Genomic DNA, 22,556 nt, shown 5'->3' with positions numbered 1-22,556 from the left:
TTAAAAATAATCCCGTTCTTTTATAGTTACTCGTCTAAAATAAATTGCTAATACATCAAAAAAAAATTAGGTTATACGAAGGTTAATACAATACAACTATATTGATTAAGCTAATAGTAAAGAGTTTAACTTTACAAATTAAATTGATTATTAATGAAATAATTTAATAGGAAAGGTGAATTTAAAATATAATTATAAAAATCATCTAAAAGTAGTAAAATGTCATCTATTGATTGATACAAATTTCTTTGTATAGTTATTGAAAAATGGATGGAATATATATTAATGAGTCATTTGATAAGTACTCTTTTCGTCTCATATTAATAGCCACAATTTCAATTTTTTTATTTTAAATTGTAGTCACTCAAATTTTTCCTTTAATAAACAATTGTCATGTATCCCTTCATTAATGATAGTGAAATACATTAAGAAAACTAAATGATACAAAAAAATAATTATCACTTTATTAAAAAAAGATAAGATTGATATCTATTTATAAATTAACTCAGTTTAACTAAAAAAAACATTAATAACTATATTTATCCTAAAATATCTATCAATTTAAAACTAAAGTATATACATAGAGTCAATATGAATAGATAAAAATAAATAACATAGGTTAAAATTTTGTTTTAGCTCAACTTATTTTATACAGTTGTAGTCCAATTTTTTGAGTGACAGTAAACAAAATTACCTAATATCGATATCATATCATCATGATCCAATCTAACCCAAATATAGCTCAACTTACCAACACTACATGATTACTTCAATGAGTTTATTTTGAGTTGGATATCAAATTGAAATTCATAACTTTTCTAGTAAAATTCCATGCTGACAATAACTAAATAACTCATCATTGGATGTCAAAATGGCTTTTTCAGTACCAGATTGAATCAGAAGCTCTTACTTTCAGAATAAGAAGTGTAAAATCTACTGAAAGCAACTATTTGTCATCTTCTAAAAATCCAAAAGCATAAAATCTACCAAAATACAACCACCAAAGATGATTTGGTTACATGGAAAATTCTTATCTAAGTTAAGTACACTCAAAATGCACGATCACAACCAATCAAATTTTAGGAAATTCTTATATTTTTCTATTTGATTTTTTATTTTCTAACATTTGATTGATTATGTCCATGAATTTTTAATGAACACTGTCTATAAGAATCCTCCTTGTTACATATATACTATTTGGACTGTTTATTTAGCTCCTAAACTAGCATATTCACATTCATCCATATTATTGCTCCATACATACCATGTTATCATCGGAGACTAAATCGTCCACTTCGCTCCCGCTGCTCAAAGCATCGTAATCATCCAATGGAGAAAGTTTCTCCGTCATTGAGTTGTCATTACGATGACATTTGAGAAACTTAACTTGTTTATCCCCTTCACTTTTTCTCTCTTCTTTGCGTTTCCTCATCTCATTAGTTGCAGCAGCTTTAGACACACCTGGAGTAGTAAAACACATACTGCCCTCAGAATCAGCCATATGTAGATCACCATCAACCTTATCGCCCTCTTTATCCACTCTACAACCACAAGAGAAGCTATTCTCAACCAAACTCTTACCACCCAGCTTGTTTATGAAGAAACCATACTCTATTCTTGATTTAGAGATGATGGTTTTTGCATAGATCTTTGAGGCATCATTATCAAATACTTTTACACCGTGATCCTCGACAATTAGTAGCCACCCTGGAAAATTTGAACTCTCCTTATATCAGATAAATACCAATTACAACTGCACTAAAAACATCTGAAAATGATGAAGAGTTAAAAAAAAGGTAGCTCCTCTCTAACTAGCTCCTACCAAAGTTGTACATTTAGCAATCAAAGTCGACGTCTTTCAGTATAGAAGGCGATGTCACATTGTACCCAAAAGACAGCCCGTCAAGTAATTTAATCCTCCACTTTAACAATGATATGAAAAAGCTTCTCCATACCATAACATGCATTCTGAGAATCATAACCAGACAAGACATTGCAAGAGGTGCCAAACCTCTGAGAAGGTAGTAAGACCAAAAGGGTAGAGATAAAAGAGGAACTCACTGATAAGAGCTAGAGGAGTGGAAACTTTTGGTATACTTGTTTTATTCCGTACGCCAGGCATATCAGTGATGCAGTTAATCAACTCAGATGGTAGACGAGATTCAGAGAAGGCTTGTAGATAAGAAATGACCCTGGTTTTGTCACCAGTTTCCCTATGTTCCAATCAAATCAAAGGATGAATTAGATGACATGATCCAATAAACATGTATGCCACAAACTTCAATCTCCTTACCTCAAAACGCGTATGCCATTGTCAGCAGCAAACAACCATATTATGGCAAGATCTTTCAAGCGCCCATCAGGTAGATGAATCCCCTTTTGAGGACCAAGACAGAAAAGGTTTATTTTGATTGCAAGATCATACAGAATTTGTCGCAAATTAACTTCATCTTTGGAGTTCTGAAACAGAAAGAATAAAACAGGACAGCTTCAGTTCCTCAACGGGATTAATCACTAAATGAAAACTATGGACAAATAAACATCGTATTACAGGATGTAGCATAATTCACCATGTTTTGTGGCATGACCTGCATATACCTCACTAGAAGTTCATTCCAGTCGACAATTACAATCCAAGTTAATAATCAAATTTAATAAGTTTTGCAATTATCAAGTATGAAATAAGATTGTGTGTATCATTTTATGCTTAACCAACTACGGCTTATATCATATGAAGCAGAGCTAAATGGCATTATCCTCAAATTATCCTCAAATGACTGGGGCATCACATATTTCCAAGATATTTGCAACACGCGTAGAAGTTGTGCAAAAGGCTATTCCTTAACAAGTCTAGCTTTTATACCATAAACAAACCATTTAATTGAAATGGAATAAAAGAGAAGCATATTTAACTAAAGTGAAAATACTAACTAGTAGGGTCGTTACAGGCAATACTGGCTCCAACAGCATCCTTAGAATGCTTTCTGCCATTTTCCAAAATCAGTAATTATTAACAATATCACTGAGCTTAAAACTTAAGCAATTAAGTAATCATAATGCCAGTTATATTCCTCACCAATATAGTAATAACTTCGAAATGCGCTCATCATTTGAAATGCCAAATCACGCAATACTTTCTCGAACTTCAATCCAGAAACGCCCAACTGAAACTTCAAGCACAATCTCAACAAGAATATTTCACTCATAACGATCCCGGCCAAATACCCGATCCCAACCTCACGTCCCTCGTTATAAATCCCTTTGCGAATTCCATCACTAACCAATGGAAAAAACACTCTCAAAGCCTCACTAAACTGACTATTCTCACTAATTTTATCAATCACCCAAATGCACACTACATCAATACAACAAAAATTAAAATCGCTAACATCCTCAAAATTCAAGCTACAGCAACAAATGCTAATATAATTCTCAATCACTTCTAACAAAATATCAATTTCTTGTACACATTGTTTCCTAATACAAACTAAATTATTCAGCTCGGAAATTACCGGAGCGAGTACCGCGATTTTCTTAACCGCATTGCAAGAAGAAGTGCAAGAAACTAGTAGCTGAAATAATTCTTTAGCAGTTACTAAAACTGAAGGGTTTTGGGTGGTTAATTGTGCAGAGTGAAAAGTTAAGCCGGAGTAAAACCAGATGATTTCGAGTGGTGGGTCGGGTAAATTAGTTAGAAAACGGGAGAAAATGGAGGTAAAATTTGAAAAATCGGTTGTGCCTTTTCTGTATTCGGTTGAAAATCGGTGAATTGATTCTTTGATCATGGACTGTAAAGCTTCGTCGGTTTGGCTTTGGTTTGGTATTTGGTTCATGATTATCGCCAAAACCGAAGAGGAAATTGAAAAGGGAACAGAGTAATTTTGATTATCCTGTGAGTGAAATGGGGGAAGAAGGTTAGTGGGGAGAACTATGAAACCCTAAATGTGCGGAATTTTCTGAAAGGAGAGGGGGAAAGAGAGGAGGGAAATAAGGACCTTTTGGTAAATGACTTGCATTTTGAATTTGCATATGGGAGCATCCACTATAAACTCTTTATAATTAAAAAAAAATTATATTAAAAAATATAATTATAAAAAGTAGTTCCAATGAACTTTCTATTTTTAAACATATAAATAGAGAGTTTTTTTAGCTCTCTACATCTAAAAAACCAAACAAACTCTTTATTTTAAAAATTATAACGTGTTTTATCATTTTTTACCCTTATTTACTGTTTTTTCATTTCTGTTTATAAAAATTTATCTATTTTGCCATTTGTTTTTTTTTTTCAAAAACAATCTTCAATATTCAGACTATTTCTTTTACCTCAATTAATTTGACGATGATAATATGGTTGTTTAAAAATATAGTCTTAGTATTTCTTTTGAGGTTACTTTCTACATGAGCTTTATTTGATGTTCGATCACTATACAAGAAAACCCTAATTTCAATTGTTAGCATCAACAAAAGAGAGAGGAGATGGTCTAGCGTGATAACATTAATGGAGAAATCCAAACCATTGATTGAATAGAAGTTTTAAATACAAAGCAATGGAGGCTAACAAATAGAAGGGAAAGCCTTAAAACCCTAAAACAAAATAAGAAGCCTTTATATAGGCTAAGCTAAACATAAAGCAAAATACTATACTACCCTTACAATAGAAAACTATTAATATCTTAACATCCCTCCTCGAACTCATGATGCGATAGCTATAAGCATCGAGAGTTTGTCAGTCAAAAAACGAAAGCGCGAAGAGGACAATGATATGGTAAACAAATCTGCAAGCTGTAAGGAATAAGAGACAAAGGGCAACGTCAATGTGCCATTCTGAAGATGATGGCGAGTAATATGACAATCAATCTCAATATGCTTAATCCATTCATGAAAAATTGAGTTATGTGAATTGCACTCTTATTATCACAATGTAAAGGAGTTGGTCGCCGCAAATAAACACCCATATCAGCAAGCAACCATCGCAACCAAACTATTTCACAAGTAGTATAAGTCATAGCACGATATTCGGCCTCAGTTGAAGACCGAGATATAACATCATGCTTCTTACTTTTCCAAGAGATAAGAGAATCGCCTAGAAAAATAAAGAAGCCAGTAGTGGATTTGCGGTCAATAGGATCACCCGCCCAATCAGCATCAGAGTAAGCACATGACTCTAAAGATGAAGTAGATGAAAGCAAGAGAGTCTGAAACTGAGTTCCACGAAGATATATCAAAATACGAAGAACAGCAGCCCAATGAACTGTAGTAGGAGAAGTAACAAACTGACTGACAATGTGAACAACATATGCAATATCAGGACGAGTGATAGTGAGATAAACCAAACTTCCAACAACTGTCCTATATAGACTCGGATCTGGCAGAGGGGACCGATCAGAAATAGAATACCGAGCATTGAGCTCAATCGAAGTATCAACAGTCTTATTATCAGAGAGGCGAGCACGCTCAAAAATATCAGAAATATACTTAGATTGAGAAAGAAGATACCCTTTTGGAGAAGACGCAACTTCAATACCCAATAAGTAACGAAGGGGACCCAAGTCTTTCATAGCAAAACTTCAAGTCAACTCAGACTTTAACAAGCTAATCCCAACAACATCATCATCTGTAATAATCATATCATCAACATAAAGAGAAAGCAAAATTCGACCAGCCGAGGTACACTTGACAAATAAAGAAAAATCATGGTTACTCGGGCAAAAACCAAGAGAAGTAATCACAGTAGAGAATTTCTCAAACCAGGCACAAGGAGCCTGTTTAAGACCATAAAAAGTCTTTCTAAGTTTGCACACTTCACCAGGTTGATGATCAATACCAGGAGGAGGAACCATATAGACTTCTTCATGAAGGTCGCCATTGAAAAAGGCATTTTTAACATCCATTTGAGTGATATCCCAATGGCGAACAGAAGCAACTGCAATAAGAGTTCGAACTGTAGTCATTTTTGCAACAGGAGCAAAAGTCTCCTCATAATCCATACCATATCCATGAGAATAACCCTTAGCCACCAAACGAGCTTTATATCTTTCAATAGACCCATCAGACTTTGTTTTAATCTTATAGACCCAACGAGAACCAATAGCACGTTTTCCTGCATGAAGAGACACTAAATCCCAAGTATATATGGGTTTGATGAAGAGCAGTTCGCTTCTCAGCCATAGCACGCTGCCAAAGAGGATCAAGAACTGCCTCTTTGAAAGATGAAGGCTCAGAAAGACAATGAATAGAAGCAAGGAATGAAGAAAATGAACTAGAAAGACAAGAATAATCAAAATCAGGTTGTCAAGTAGACTACGATTTCAGACAGGATATCGATGTTCAGTAGTATCCGCCGTCTTAGAAGGTGATTGGGTAGTTGAGGGGCCAATAGGAGTGTCAGGATTCTAAGCAGGAGGTAGCTCATCTTCATCAGCAGTAAAAGGATCAATGCAAACAAGATCAGGGATAGATATACTGTGAAAGCGGTCAAGAATAGTAAAATAAGGAATATGTTCAAGAAAGACAACATGACGAGAGACATATAACTTATGACTGACTGGATCAAAACAACGATACCCCTTTTGTCCTGCACCATAACCAAGAAATACACATATAGCAGACCGTGAAGTTAACTTACTCCGTTGAACATGAGGAAGAAGAACAAAGCATGTAGAACCAAAAACACGAAGAGAAGAATAATCTGGTAGACAACCATACAATCTCTCATAAGGAGATAAGCCAGAATTATGAGAAGTAGGAATCCTATTAATCAAATAAACAGAAGTAAGAGCTTCCTCACCCCAAAATTCACTAGGAACACTAGTAGACAACAAAAGTGACCTAGCAGTCTCAAGAATATGCCCATGTTTCCTTTCAGCAACCCCGTTTTGTTCAGGAGTATCAGTGCAAGAAGTTTGGTAAATTGTTCCATCTAAAGCAAGAAGTTCCTTAAAAGCATGAGAAGTATATTCGCCTCCTAAATCACATCTAAAACATTTAATAACAGTTGCATGTTGAGTTTTCACAAGAGATCGAAACTCATTATAGATGCCTAAAAAATCTGAGCAACGTTTCATAAGATAAATCCAACAATAACGAGTGCAGTCATCAATAAAAAAGACATAATAACGAGAGCCTCCCTTTGTAAAAACAGGAGAGGGTCCCCAAACATCAGAATGAAAAAGATCAAAAGGTGCAATAGAAAATGTATTACTTTTAAGAAAAGGCAAAGCAGAGAACTTTACAAGTTTACAACCACTGCAATCAGAAATATCATGAGTTTTCAAATCTCCTAAAACTCCCGTAGACGCTAAAAATTGTAATCGAGACCTAGAGACATGACCAAGGCGAGAATGCCACAAATAAAACACAAAAGAAGATTGACTCAAACGAAAAGACGAAACATCCACACTAGGAACAGCAGCTGCAATCTTAGGAGTTTTGAGCTGATCCAATATATAAAGTCCTCCTTCCCTAAGGCCGGTCCCAATCACTTCATGAGACTTTGGATCCTAAACATAACAAGCAGAAGAAGAGAAGGAAACTAAGCAACCATTATCACAAATTTGACCAACAGAAGCAAGATTTAAAGTAAGACTAGGAATGTGATAAACATTTGATAAGGACAAAGAAGGTGTAATAACTGAACCAACACCTTGCAAGGGCATAGGTGTACCACTAGCACTCATAACAGGAACAGAAACTTTAGGGGTCAAAGAAGTAAAAGATGACAAGTTAGGTGACATATGATTCGAAGCACCAGAATCTAAAATCTAGGAGGAAGAAGATATACCTGACGAACTAGATGACAAACCTATTTGAGATGAAGCTGACATGGCATGCGGCTGAGATGCAAAGAACTGCTGAAATTGCTCAATCATTGATGGATCTAAAGAAGAAGTGGTAAGTGCATTGTGAGGGCGAGGAAGAAGAGGAGGTTCATTATGAGGAGCCGGCGGTCGATAACTCCATTGCTGAGGCTGCTGATGGGGCTATTGATGAGCAAATTGTTGTTTTTCTCTACCCAACTTTGGACATTGTGATTTCCAATGACCTTTCTGTTTACAAAAACTACATTCATCACGAGCAACAGTTCCATAAGGCCTAGCTTGCGAATTGAAATTGGGTCGTGGAGGCATGGCGAAGACTGATGGAGTAGAGACCGTAGAAACTTTCTTTGCAACAGAAGGCTTAAGAAGAATTTCTTCAGCCAAAAGTTCACTAACAACAGAATCAACAGAAGGCAGCAGATGACGATGTATAATGGACCCACGAAGTCCTTCAAACTCATCACGAAGAGCCATTAAAAACTGTACCAATCTCTGCTCCTCTCTTCGTGCAATATAAGGCCCAAAGGCTCGTAATTCAGCAGATTTTGTGAGAGCCAGCTGATCCCACAAATCTGTCATAACATCATAAAATTTCTGAATACTCATGCTTTTCTGCTGCAGAGCACGAATATCAGACTCCAACTGGTACTGTTTTGCAAAGTTAGACTGTGTGTACAGTCTAGCTAAATGTTCCCAAACCTCCTTAGTTGTCTCATATTTGCTAATTGAGTATCTATCGAGTGCTTAACAGAATTATTGATCCAAGTAATAATCTTGGAATTAGCAACTTGCCACTTATCTAATAAAGACACATAATCAGCAGCTGTGCCGTCGTCAGGCTTGACAAAAGCACCGGAAATATAACCCCACTTTTGTTTACCCTTCGGAAAATTTTTCATCACATAACTCCAATACACATATTTTTTACCATCTAACTGAAGACTAACTGCTTGAAGCGAATCATCTCTAGTTTCAGCCATATTAAAAAGAAATCAATAGAAAACTAACAAATTGAATTAACGAATCAGATAAAACAAACCCAAAAGACGAGCAATCAGACAAACAGACAACCAAAATTAATTCACCAACAGTTCCGAATTACCAAATAATCACTAGCATCAACAGCCGCGCAATCACAAAAATCGCCAAAGATTGGATCCGCGAAGTTGTGGACGAGATTAAACTAATGGTAAGAGAGAAAAATTGGCTCTGGTACCATGATAACATTAATGGAGAAATCCAAAACCATTAATTGAATAGAAGTTTTAGATACAAAGCAATGGAGGCTAACAAATAGAAGAGAAAGCTTTAAAATTTTAAAACAAAATAAGAAGCTTTTATATAAGCTAAGCTAAACATAAAGGAAAAATACTATACTACCCTTACAATATAAACCTATTAATATCTTAACATAGCGTATGATGCTTGTTTCATTTCACATTCTGTAGTAATATATTTTCATGATTATATGTATATCAAATCCTATTTTTAATTTTGAATTGTTCAATTAATATTAAAGGATAAAAATTTGACACTGAACTTTTGTTTTGCTTTATTCTTTCACAGTTATCCCTTAAACAAGTGGTATGGTATTCTAGATTAATTAGATATCTCTTCTATTTATGGATCAGTAGTTCTTATTTTGATTTAAAAATGCAGTTTAGAATCTTTAGCGCCGGTCATGACTCGAGATTTCGGCTCGTGATAAAACGAGCGTATTTGTGAAAATATAATTTTTTTAAAAAGCACGCTTGAAAAGGCAAAAGTTGATAAGATATTTTTGAAAATAATTTCAAAAAAGAGGTAGGTCATATAATTTTTCTTTAAAATTTACTGGTCTACAACTACTCATATATGGCATGAATCTTAATATAATGTATCAAATAATGTATAATTCAATTAATAAATGCCATTGTTTTATCTTTAACTTTTAATTATTTACATATTGTGATTAATAAAATAATTACTCTGAAACCTCGATTATCCTCTAGTAAAGTATAAACTTTTATATAATGTTATTTGACTTAATAATCAGAAAAAATATCCTATTTTTTGACTTTTTTTTTCATTTACGGCCTCATTTTTTCAAACCCTTAGTTTTAGCCGATTTTTCAATTTTTGTTTCAATTGTAGACAATTTTTTTAAATTGAAATGAAAAAAAGTTCAAATTTTGCCCCACATATTACTTTATGTTTAATTTTTTATATTAAAAATGCAATTCACAATAATATGAAGCAATTTAAACGATAAATTTTCACTCAAATTTAAACAAGTGGCTACAATTGAAACTGAAAACTAAAAATAGACTAAAATATAAATTTTAAAAGATGGGACTATAAATAAACAAATTGAAAAAATGAGGTACTTTTAGATGATTAAGCCATTCTATTTCATGCGGTTTATACAGCGACACACTTCTGAAGTGTCAAACGACTCAAACCGCATCAACCCAACCAAAAAGTTTCTGCCCACGTCAACAGAAACAACAAGCAAACCAAACGCAGCACAAAATTAAAAACCCATTTCTCCTAGAACAAAGGCAACGATGGCCATGATAACTCGGAGCACCGCCTCTCGCCTCCCGACTCTCCTCTCCCACCACCAACGCGCCACCGCCCTATCTCTCCACACAACCCTCCCTTCCCTCTCTCCCGATGCGGCAACGTCTCCAACACCGTACCCACGCGCACCGCCTCCTTCGACATCTTCGCCGACTGGTCTTTCAAAGCCCGCGGAGTACGTGATTTCGAAGGTCGATGATCTCATGAACTGGGCTCGCCGTGGGTCCATCTGGCCCATGACTTTTGGTCTGGCTTGTTGCGCCGTTGAAATGATGCATACGGGTGCTGCCCGTTACGATCTGGATCGTTTTGGTATCATTTTTAGACCTAGTCCGCGTCAATCTGATTGTATGATTGTTGCTGGTACTCTTACCAATAAGATGGCGCCTGCTCTTCGCAAGTATGTTGTGATCATTACCCTTCTCTTCTATTTATCTTCTATTGATTTTTTAGGGTTTGATTGTTTGTCTGTGAATTGCTAGGGTTTGTGAAATTGAATTAGCTTTTGGCTGGATTTTATTGTGTTTTTATTATCTATTGGATTGAAATAGTGATTGGGTTAATAATTATGCTGTTCTTGTCTATTGGATTGTTATGTTGATTGGGTTAGTGATTAATTTTATTTTCTGCATTGGTTTGTGTAGTTTGCTATGGTGTTCCCTCTATTCATTCTACCTTGAATTATGTGTTTAGCATAAAATCTGCATTTTTTTTTTGCAATAATCAGCTCGAGCCCGGTTTGCCCATTGCTGACCAGATTTTCTCTATGTTATATATGAGTTAGCACTATGCATGATATTCATAAGTCAGGTATGTAGTAGCATCCATGCTAGATTTGAGCTCAGGCGTCCTTTAGACATTGGCATTGTGTATTCAGGTTCAATACTAGTTTAATAAACCAAAATGGTGTTATCAAATTGTGGGACGGTGGGTTTTAACTAGGCGAAGCTTGGACCTTTGCTGTGTTGATTGAAGAAGGGGTCAAAAGACTCATCTGTTGATGAAACGTAATTGAAAAGTTGCTAGGGTTATGATTGGTTTGCTTGTGGGTGAAGGAGAGATGGTGATCAAGAGTGGTGTATGAGGAAACCATAAGTGCACGGGGCTTGCTAGTTTATGTTTTCTGTTCAACAAAGGTTCATTTCGCCCCTCCAACTTGGTACAGAAGATTAAAAGAGTCGAAGTTTGTGGTTTTGGGAAAAAAATCAAATTATGGTCAATTTACACTTTTGACCATCAATACTGATGTCAAATTAAGGTGTAAATTGACAAGCAGTGGATTTTTTGTCCAAAACCGCATGTACTCTTTTGATATTTTGTGCCAAGTTGGAGGGGTGAAATAAACCTTTGTTGGTTTCTGCTGTATGCGGCATTGCTTTATTTAATAAAGTTATGCCAATATTCACAATTGCTAACGCTTACTAATACTTATGGGTAATTCTTTACAAGCATCCATTTTTTGTGTTTGAGCTAGAGCTACTACTCAATTTCTTTTTCGACAGAAACATTTAGCTTTAGATTTCTCTCTTTTAATTATATAGTTGAATGATTGGAGCTTGCTTGATAGCATAATCAGCATACTACTTAGATTTGATTTACTTGGCATTCCAGTAATTCTTGTGCTGAAAATTATTCACAGGGTTTATGACCAAATGCCCGAGCCAAGATGGGTCATTTCTATGGGCAGCTGTGCAAATGGCGGTGGATATTATCACTACTCCTACTCTGTTGTTCGAGGTTGTGACAGGATTGTGCCTGTAGACATTTATGTCCCGGGGTGCCCACCGACTGCGGAGGCCTTGCTCTATGGTTTACTCCAGCTTCAGAAGAAGATCAACCGGCGCAAGGATTTCCTTCATTGGTGGACCAGATGAGCTCATATTATGTTACTATTGGCAGAGATAAGCATATATTTTATGGTTGAATAAGTACAATTACGTGTTTAAGCGCTCCGTAAAAGGAGAAACTGTCTCTGAATTTCTGACTAGTCATATGAGTCCCTTTCCGGCATTTGCAAAAAAGCTTCTCTAGATCCTAGTTTTTATGGTTGCTGCATATCCTGCTGTAAAACAAACTTGTTATTGCTTGTGTAATTGTCCGAAAGTTGCTTTGTTTTTTGTAATGGGATCAAATAAACGGCTTTTATTTTTAGTTCTATTTTATTGTACTCTGTATATAGCTATTAGCTGCATCCTTTTCTGAAGCAGCTAATAGAGAGAGTTTCCCGGTTAATAGTCTCTGGTTTGATGTGAGCCAAGGAAGATTTTCCTTCGGTGGAGGTTGATTGGAAATTGGAATAGATATTTATATAGACCAGAGAAAGAAAAGGAACTTAGCGATCATGAGATTGAGACAAGCTTCTAATTTTTTCAATCTCATAATTATCTTTTGATTTTTAAAGAAAAAAAGGTTCAAACTTAGAAGAAAATGCAACAAATGAACATTGGTTGACAAAATGTGAAGATGTAAAAATCAATAGTTTGCATATAAGGGTAAGAGTGCGTAAAAATTAAATCAAATTGTATTATTGAACTAAATCGATAAATTTGATTTGATTTGATTTATTATTATATATTAAAAAAAATAGTTTTTACATTTGTTAGATTTTATTGTCGTATGCATATAGAAATTAAATTATAAACTCTAGTGTGATTTATAAATAAACTCTTAAACCTTTTTTTTTTAAGGCCTAATGTCTTAAAAAACCCCGACCTTTTAGCCCCTTTTCAATCATACCCTGACGTTGCAAATTTGTCAATTTTACCCTATTTTGCATTTTTGTGTTTCAATTGTACCCTGACAAATTAAATTAACGTCTTTTGCGTTTGGAAATTTGTTTAAAACATTCTACATGTCTCGCATATATTAATTGTATATTTTTAAAATTTATTTAAATTTAGTTAAATTAATTAAGAATTTAAATTAGTGTTAATTTGATTATGGTTTTTAGTTAGTTTTTAAAAATAAAGGACTTATTTGTACTTTTTTGAATAAAAAAGAATTTAATTTCATGTTTAGACTTAATTAATTGAATGATTTCATCATTTAAGTAAAAAAATTAATAAAAATTAAAATATTGGGGTACAATTGAAAACGGAAAATATCAAAAGTGGGTAAAATTGACAAATTTTCAACGTCGGGGTAGAATTGAAAAAAAAATTTAAAGGTGAGGGGTTTTTGAGTGATTAGGCCTTTTTTTAATTATATAAACTCTAACTTAAATTTGGTAAATCAATTATCGATTTTTTATATTAACAAATTAAAATACTGATTTATTTTCCATTGAAAAAATACAGGTATGAACATTAACATAAAATAGGCAGGTGTTCTGACTTGTAAAAAAAAAAACGGGTTGACTGATGTTGTCAAATATGTGCTTTGCAAACGCTTATTTATGTTGACAGTTGTGAATTAGGGCATTAAAGCTTGACAAGAACATTGTTGAACATTTTATTTTCTGAGCATTTAAACAGGATGTATAGCGAATCACGGAACATTAACCCAATTTTGAGATGTTTTGAGCTTTATTGAGCGCATATTTTTATGTCTCATTTTATTGTCATGTGAGTCAATATTTGTTAGTTCTCTAGAATTTGCCAGGTGTCCGCAGTAAAATTACAAAAATTGATCAAATAATTTGAAAATGATGATGGCACCTAGGATTACCCATTTCATTAGACCACTTTAAATAGCCTACCCAATTTCATGATAAGCGTTTGCAAAGCACAGATTTTCACCTGAAATTAATGATTTTTTTACAATTAATTCTTTAAAAAAATAAATTAGTATAATTTAATATTTTAAAATTAATATGATAAATTTGTTTTTTTTATTGAATTTAAATAAAAAAGTTAATTTTTTTCACATATATAAAAAGTTTGTTTAAACTCACGAATTTCACATATGTTTTTCATTTGATATCCAAATTCAGTTTAAGATGAAATTCGAATACTTAAAGTCCAAGTTCGACTCCAAATGTCCGAATCGATCCATGAATTTTATTTTAGATGACATCAAACAACTCGCCAATAGCTCAACTTGTTTATTAGTCGATAATTAAATTTGTTTATTATAAAAAGTACGCAGGAGTGCAAATATGGAATACAAAAAAACATTATGGATGTATGAGTAATTAACCAGCCACAAAGTGTGGCTTTCTTATCACATAATCACGTGCTCACCTTGACCTCCATATATATAAAACCCTAATATCTCCTCCGTACTCTCCTTCTTCCGTTATTACATCCTTCGATCAAACCTCTCCCAGTCCTTAGGGTTTCTTCTTCCAAATTCTCTCTCGATGGCGGACGAATCTCATTACTCTTCAGTCACAGACACCGCAACTGCCGTAAACAAACGCAAATACGACGACCAAACACCGCCTCCACCGCCGGTTGCTCGCCGCCCTACTGGTTTCTCATCCCCGAATGCAACTCAAGCCCCGCCTAGTTACAACAGCGTGCCTCCACCTGTTGATCAGATCCAGCTGGCAAAGCAAAAAGTTCAGGAGATTGCCGCTCGCTTATTAAGTGGCGCACCACCTCCAGCTGACGGTGGCGGTGGTGAAGTTAAACGTGCTAGGGTTGATAATAACGGCGCTTCTGGTTTTGATTCTTATGATAATAACAAGGGGTTTAGCTCTGTTCCTCATAATGGTTTGCTCCCTCGATTTTTGTTGGATCTGTTTTTTAGATTTTGTGCTGTATAAATTACTGTTTTATGCTTATTTGGACTACTAGAACTAGATATTGAAGATGCTTATTTGATTATATGAACTCGTGATTAAATGCAGATTATAAGTCTCAATCAAATTCAGCTGCGTCTGCTATTCCTGTTTCTTATGGCTCATCATACATGGGAAGTTCCAGCAAGAAGATTGAAATTCCAAATGGTAGGGTTGGTGTTATTATTGGAAAAGGTGGAGAAACTATCAAATATCTTCAGATTCAGTCTGGAGCAAAGATACAGGTCACCCGAGACATGGATTCCGATCCTAGTTCGACAACAAGGATTGTAGAGCTCATGGGTAATCCTGAACAAATTGCGAAAGCTGAGCAGCTGATAAATGAAGTTCTGTCAGAGGTAGAGCATGCTCGTCATTGTTTGTTTAATCTTAAGAAGTAGCAAGTGCTAAATTGATAAAATTTCTAACTTATGCTATGAAATGTTTGGCCCAGGCGGATGCAGGGGGTTCAGGTACAGTTTCCAGAAGGTTTACAGGACAAGGTGGTTCTGAACATTTAGTGCTGAAAATCCCTAATAACAAGGTACAATAAAGATGCTATATTTGGTTGCTATATCCTTAATTCAGGATACTGAAGGATATGCTCATGATTCCAGGTTGGTCTGGTAATTGGTAAAGGAGGCGACTCAATCAAGAACATGCAAGCAAGGACTGGAGCTCGTATTCAGGTTTATATCCTTTATTTAGCATAGTGTTTTTAATTGACAATCTCCTAAAATGATCACTTATCTGTACGGCTGGTCTAGTAATCTCAAAACTCATCATTCTTTCAGTATAGACCTTAAGTTGTTATTCTTGCCCTATAGTTCTTCCTGGTAACTCAATCTAAGACATTTGCTTTTTTTGTTCTTGATCTTCTTCAGGTGATACCTTTGCATCTACCTCCAGGTGATGTATCTTCAGAGAGGAATGTGCATATAGAGGGCACGAGTGAGCAGATTGAACTTGCAAAACAGTTGGTTAATGAAGCTATTAGTGAGGTATGCTTGGCTGTTGATAGTATGCAGAGTTGGTCCGATACAACTCTTAGGTGGTTTTATGTTGAATTAGGGGAAATCATACATTTTGAAGACATGATTAATATCATAATGTTTTCTAATCTCTTTTGTTTATCCATACTTGCTCCGATTGCTGTGAGTTTACCCATTTTTAATATGATTGTGACTGCCTGTTTCGTGTATGCTTTGTTTTTAGCCTCATTAACACTGTTGGTATTCTAAATATTATTGCTGGTTTGTTATGATCTGAAACTAACACGTAAGGTCTGGTTTGTTATGATCTGAAACTAACACGTAAGGTTATTGTGTACTAGTGAAAAATCTTTTCAATAGTGTTGCATTTTTTGATATTGTACTTAATATTTGGATAGGTTTGCTGGTTCTGTTGTATTTAAATGCAGAACTAAAGGGGTTTATGCTTTGGTATACTTAGATGAGTAATTCTCTTTTTTGGGCATATATTTTTCTCTTTGTATGCTTAAATGTTCTAAAACCTTCTGGTTTGTCTTAATGAAGTCCATGTTCGTAGTTCTTGTAAGGTTCCCGTTTCTTGTCCTAGATATTTCCATTAAGCATCTACCTAAATCCGTTTAGTTGGGTTGGCTTTTCAAATTTTATGGTTCTGATATTTTTTTTATAACATATCAGTTATCTCCATACGCTAGAATTTATATACTTACCCTCCTTCCTTTGCAGGAAATAAATGCTAATTTTTCCATTCTGTTTATTCGTCGCCTCTTTTTATACCCGTGCTGAATATTAGGGCTTGTGTCCAAATATTAATCTCTTAACGAGATATTTCACTATTTATATTCGGTTAGATATATGAAATTATGTTCTTTCTTTATTGGACTATTGAGTATCAGAAAGTTGCAGATATCTATGGTTGACGATCCTCCAGGCTTATACAGTTTAGCTGAATGAGATTTTTTGTGCTGTTTTGTAGAACGTATATCTGGAAAAAAGGGAGTTGCAATACTTATTATTCTGGATTATTAATTGAAATCTGGTGCTACATAGTTTTTCATTAGGTCTCGGATCGCATAATAATGTGTTATTCTAATATGTATTTGAATATATCATGTTATTCCATAACCCTTATTATGTTATTTTGCCAACTGCAACAATTTTCTATATGTCTATTCTTGGTGTCTGCCAGTATATACTTTGAGATGGTGGTCTTTATGTATACAATTAAATCGGGAGATAGAGGAAATCCTTATAGCTTAGAACAAGTGATTACTTTTGGCATTTAGCTGGTAGGACAATATGATTTTCTTCTGGTTCTTTGAGCCCTAATATTGAAACGGTTTCTGGCTGCATTCCCAAGTGAATAGTTTCTGTAAATTTTGGTATTCTGCAACCACATGTATTTATTGATCATGTGCTGTGATATACTGTTATTGGGAAGTATTGTAGGATTAGTGTTGGACATTTGGTGACACCAACATGGATTGATTCCTTTGTGTTGGTGTTCCCTCGACACTGCTCTGGTATGCTTCCGAATCCCTTTTTTATGTTTAGCAAATATTGTTATGCGTAAAAGTATCTAGTGCACTCATGAAAGTATATTCTTATTAAATTGGATCATCTTTTTGTAGCGAGCATTGGAGGTACCTACAGTTTTTAATTGAGTTTCCATAAAATCTCTTACAAAGTGTCGTACTTATTGCTAATAGTTTTTATCTCACCTTATCTTACTATAAACTTATTTTGACGTCTTTTTGAATTTGAAGTGAAATTTTGCTATCTTTCTCCTACATTATAACGTCCATATATTTCGTATGAATGCGTATTAGGGCTTTTATGTCAGTTTTCTGTTATGGGGGGATCCTACGCTATCTGTTAACTATTTCTGTTGTTAATTGATGGTACACTTGTTATACATACTCTTTCTTAAATGTAGCTTATTTTCTTTACTTCCCCATTATCAATGTCAAATTTATTAACTTAGGTATTGCCTTATCCAATTGCAATCACTTGTGCACAAGAACAGGTTGTCATATTCTCATATTGCCCTCTTCTACTTTGTGGGTTAATGCTGTCTGCATGTTGTTCTGTTATTATTTTTTGTTCTTGAAGAGTATACACCTTTTTTCTTTTGATTTTGCTTTTTTATGGAACATATGGACTTCATAGGTAAGTCAACCAGGTGGGTTATTGTTATTTAGATAGGTATTATATCACTATTCTATATGTCGATGCTATTTTTTTAATATAATTTGCAAACTTTAAATTATTGTACATATATACATCTCCATCTGCCTTCCCTCGTATGGTGAATTCATTATCAAGGAACTACATAGGTTAATTTCAAGTATGCCATTATTGCTATATTGATGCTTCTGTTGGCTACAAGTACAACTCATCAATTGAATACTGTATCATACACTTCATATAATGTGAACTCATTGCCAGCTCGTGGCAGTGAGATATATCTCTTTACTTCTGTGGTAAAGCTTGTATAGTATTTTGGCTCTTTTTGTACCCATTCACTTCTAGTAGGGAGAGGATGGGCTTCTGCTGGAGTAACTCAATAGTTCCACCAACTAAGTACGGTATGTAGGTTCAAGCTCCTTCTGGTAAAATATGAGATCCATTAATCCCTAATGAGACTTGCTTATTTGTTTATACTGATATATAGACTTGCTTATTTGTTTATACTGATATATAGACTTCCTTATTTGTTTATATTGATATATAGACTTGCTTATCTGTTTATGTAGACTTGCTTGTTCTTTAGTTGCCTAATTGTTCATGCGTAAACATAAAAATTTTGTTTTGCAATATATGTATATACACTGGCACCTGTGAAAATAGTCCTCTTGGGTTATGTGGAACACAATTTTGTGCAGGATCGTGCGAGGAATACATCAATGGCTGGAGGATATCCTCAACAAGGATATCAAGCACGGCCACCAAGCTGGGGTCAACATGGAGCTCCTCAAATGCAGCAACCTGGTTATGGATATATGCAGCCCGGAGCCTACCCTGGCCAATCACAGCAGTATAATATGTCGCAACCATCTTATGGAGGGTATCCTCCCTCCCAGTCCACATGGGATCAGTCGAATGCCTCAGCCAATCAGCAGACTAGTCAGGGTTATGATTATTATAGCCAGCAGCAGGCTTCTTCACAGCAACAACCGACTACTGGTGGTCCTGTAGCTCCGGCAGATAACAGTGGCTATAATTACAGCCAGCCACAGGCTTCTGGTTATAATCAGAATGTACAGGGCTATGGTCAGGATGGTTATGGTGGGTATTCTCAATCAGGTTATGGTCAAGCACCAACTTACGATCAACAGCAAGGCTATACCTCTGCTCCAGGTTATGGTAGTGTGGCCAATGCGACTCAAGAGGGGCACACTCCCTCATATGGGGCCCAAGGAGACTCTACTCAAGCTCCGAGTCAGCCAGGTTATGCTGCTGGACAGCCTAGCCCAAACCCAGCAAGTTATCCGACGCAAGGAACGCAGCCAGGATATGCTGTGCCCCCAACTTCCCAAAGTGGTTATGGGAGCCAACCTGGATACGCCTCCAACTATGGACCCCCTCAAGCACAGAAACCTCCAACTACTCCCCCAGTTTACGGACAAACACAACAATCACCTAGCACGCATGGAGCTTATGGTCAACCTGCTTCTGGTTATCCACATTCTCAGACACCATCATCGGGATATGCTCAACCAGATTCAGGTGCGCAGCGGGCTCCATCATCTGGGTACAGTACAACAGGTTCGCAGGGTGGGTATGGTGCACCTTATGGTTCCACTCCAGCAGGTCAATCAGGTTATGGTCAGGGGATGCCACCTTACAGCGCTTCTTATGGTGGTGCTTATTCTCAGCCGGCGGCAGTATATCCTAGTGATGGTAATCCTCCAGCAGCTCAGCCTACTCAACAGAGTGGAGTTGCCAAAACATCTCCACAAAGCTGATGTGGTTCTTTTGATCTGTTCGTGTTTTATGATCTGGTAAGCTATTTTGTAATTCATGCTGTTAGGTGTAGTTAGGCTTATTGTTCAAGTGTCAAGACCGTCTTATTTAGCTTTTTTTGTTTTTCCTTTTTTATTTGTTATTTTTAAATATGTTGGTGGAGATATCAGCCAGCCTATCTTAATATTCTATGCATATTTTGTTCTCTTGCAACTTAATATTCAGTCTTCAAACTGGTTATCAAGCTTTTGAGTTAATGCAGAGACTCTCGAGCTATTTTCTGAGTTCCTATTAATATGACTGAGTCGCCAAACTTTCAGGTGCCTCTCTTCACATAAAAGTTTTTCAGAAGGAAATCTAGATCCTATCAAGAGAATACTAGGATTAACAAGTAATATGAATGTGTTTGGGTTTATAAATTTTGTGTACTTCTCTAAAACTGATTTTTATTTATTGGTTATCAAGTTTTTTATTTGTTCAACATTTGTTTTTTTTGCCGGTCCGATTTGGTTCAATTCGGTCTAATCTGATTCAATTAAAAGATCCAGGTGTTTTTACAGTTTGGATCTATCATGGGCTGATTTCTGGTTTAACTGGTTTGACCGGTCTGGTCTAGTTTTTAAAAAACTACCTAAACATATGTGCTGGCTACTTTTCATGATTGTAGTTAGCTATTTTACCTTCCCATAGCTTCGTTCAAATTTTGAATAGTTGCATATGACCTTCAAATTTTAAAAAATTATGTGTTCTGAAATTGTTTTCATTTTTAATGTTGTTTTGAAGGTTGATTGGAAATTAATTGAAAAACCTAGAGGTTATAAATTTTTGTGATTGTTGAATTATATTTTCTTTATAAAATAGTTACCGAATTATAAAAAGTTATAAAATGGTTGCTACAAGATAGTTCCAAACTATAAAAAGTTGTAAAACAACTATCGAATTATAATTTATCTACAAAAGGTTACTGAACTATTATAGAGAAATAATAGATTACCATCTTGATAATGTGGATAAAAAAAATATATAATTGGATAATAAATTGGTAATCTATTAGTAAAAAGATAATAACTAGGTAACTGTTTTATGAAAAAAATTATAGAGTAATATTTTAATTTTAATTTTTATAATTTGGTAACTGTTTTATAAAAAATCATAACTTTTAAAAAAAACCCAAAAACTATAAGAACCGTGTTTTCAATTGTCTTTGCTTGCTATAATTTGATAATGTGATATTAGCATCGATGAGGAATATTTGAACTTTCCAATGTCTTAAGACTTGCAAATTAGTTTAATGAAGACAAATTATACAATGGTTTTTAATATTAATTTGATTGAAGTTTTTAGAAATTTAAAATTTAGGAAGAGAGTTCATGATTGTCATAACTTTACTTGCTTGTTAATTCATTTAATTTTCTATTATTACTAATTAATTGATCTTTCGTTCTCTATCGATGTGGACGGATTTCGTCCATATATGTATATTTATCTTTTTTTTGTTAGATGGAAAAAATAACAGCCTTTAAATGATTCGTTGTTTGTTTGACAAATAAATGTGGTATTGTGGGGTATGTTGAATCTATGTGAAATTTCCTTTTTTAATTCATTGTCCAAATACATGCGTACAACTTTATTATGAAAGTGAAACATATCGACGTTTTGGTGTGGAATGATTTTTAGTTAAATATTTTATTAATTTTTAAATTTAAATTAATTTTTTTACTGTAAATATATAGATATCGATATGAATAATTTTAGTTATATATTTAATTAATTTTTAAAAATTATTTTTCATATCAGCAATTTTTAGAGCCAACACTTATATTTTCTACTTATATAATTAGTTCTTCAAATTTTCTACCTATATAATTAATTCTTCAAATATTTAGATTAATTAATAAGGGTTAAATAATTTTTGGTATCCAAATATCTAAATTATTACTCATTTAAAAGAAAACAAAATTGTAAGTCTATTATACATTTATCTTGATTGTGGAATATTTATCTCTCATATGAAAACGAAATCTAGTTGCACCTTAATATTGTCTCACCATTATTTTATAATCATTTTTAAAAGTTTAAGAAATGTTACTCAATTAAAACATAAGATCTCAAAAAATTGCAACTTTTTTCTATCTGTTTTCACATTTTTATCTTAATATAGTGATCTATATCTTTATACATATATCACTTCGCTTGATTTAAATAGAAAACATCGACAACGAAAACCAAAATAATATTTTTAAATTTAAATAACTTAATTTTAAAAATTATGAATTTTAGTGTGATTTTTTAATATGAGTTTTTAATTTTGACTTAATATATGAATTTTTTTATTAGTTTAAATACCATTTTTCTTCAAAAAATGCCAACGTGGATACAAGAACGAGCATTGTTCCGGTATCCACATTAGCATTTTTTGACAAAAAGTCGCTCAATATTTTAAATTGTAAAAATTCAAAAATTGGTATCCGATTTGCCAAAAACAAAAATTAGTATTAA

The 22,556-nt window shown here is 34.3% G+C and overlaps 4 protein-coding genes across 4 annotated transcripts; 2 read left to right on the top strand and 2 right to left on the bottom strand.

The window, feature by feature from the left end:
* Nucleotides 1–835: 835 nt before the first annotated feature.
* LOC126670484 (uncharacterized) lies at nucleotides 836–4,010 on the bottom strand. The gene is made up of 5 exons (XM_050364226.2): nucleotides 3,077–4,010; nucleotides 2,932–2,984; nucleotides 2,294–2,460; nucleotides 2,062–2,213; nucleotides 836–1,707 (listed from the first exon to the last, which is right to left on the bottom strand). The coding sequence occupies exons 1-5, from the start codon at nucleotides 3,831–3,833 to the stop codon at nucleotides 1,247–1,249; spliced, it is 1,590 nt and encodes a 529-aa protein (XP_050220183.1). The 5' UTR covers nucleotides 3,834–4,010; the 3' UTR covers nucleotides 836–1,246.
* An 801-nt stretch (nucleotides 4,011–4,811) lies between these two features.
* Nucleotides 4,812–5,558, bottom strand: LOC126668691 (secreted RxLR effector protein 161-like). The gene has a single exon (XM_050361874.1). The coding sequence runs from the start codon at nucleotides 5,556–5,558 to the stop codon at nucleotides 4,812–4,814; it is 747 nt and encodes a 248-aa protein (XP_050217831.1).
* A 4,692-nt stretch (nucleotides 5,559–10,250) lies between these two features.
* Nucleotides 10,251–12,546, top strand: LOC126670067 (NADH dehydrogenase [ubiquinone] iron-sulfur protein 7, mitochondrial). The gene is made up of 2 exons (XM_050363723.2): nucleotides 10,251–10,779; nucleotides 12,019–12,546. Exons 1-2 carry the CDS (start codon nucleotides 10,364–10,366, stop codon nucleotides 12,251–12,253), a joined length of 651 nt encoding a protein of 216 aa, XP_050219680.1. The 5' UTR covers nucleotides 10,251–10,363; the 3' UTR covers nucleotides 12,254–12,546.
* A 2,038-nt stretch (nucleotides 12,547–14,584) lies between these two features.
* LOC126670442 (uncharacterized) lies at nucleotides 14,585–20,275 on the top strand. The gene is made up of 6 exons (XM_050364175.2): nucleotides 14,585–15,034; nucleotides 15,172–15,461; nucleotides 15,557–15,646; nucleotides 15,720–15,791; nucleotides 15,987–16,103; nucleotides 18,977–20,275. The coding sequence occupies exons 1-6, from the start codon at nucleotides 14,680–14,682 to the stop codon at nucleotides 20,057–20,059; spliced, it is 2,007 nt and encodes a 668-aa protein (XP_050220132.1). The 5' UTR covers nucleotides 14,585–14,679; the 3' UTR covers nucleotides 20,060–20,275.
* Nucleotides 20,276–22,556: the final 2,281 nt, after the last annotated feature.

The sequence above is a fragment of the Mercurialis annua genome, linkage group LG2 (genome assembly GCF_937616625.2).
Source record: "Mercurialis annua linkage group LG2, ddMerAnnu1.2, whole genome shotgun sequence".
Taxonomy (NCBI): Eukaryota; Viridiplantae; Streptophyta; class Magnoliopsida; order Malpighiales; family Euphorbiaceae; genus Mercurialis; species Mercurialis annua.
The sequence above is the reverse complement of the archived record's forward strand: the minus strand, read 5'-3'. Positions and strand labels throughout refer to the sequence as shown.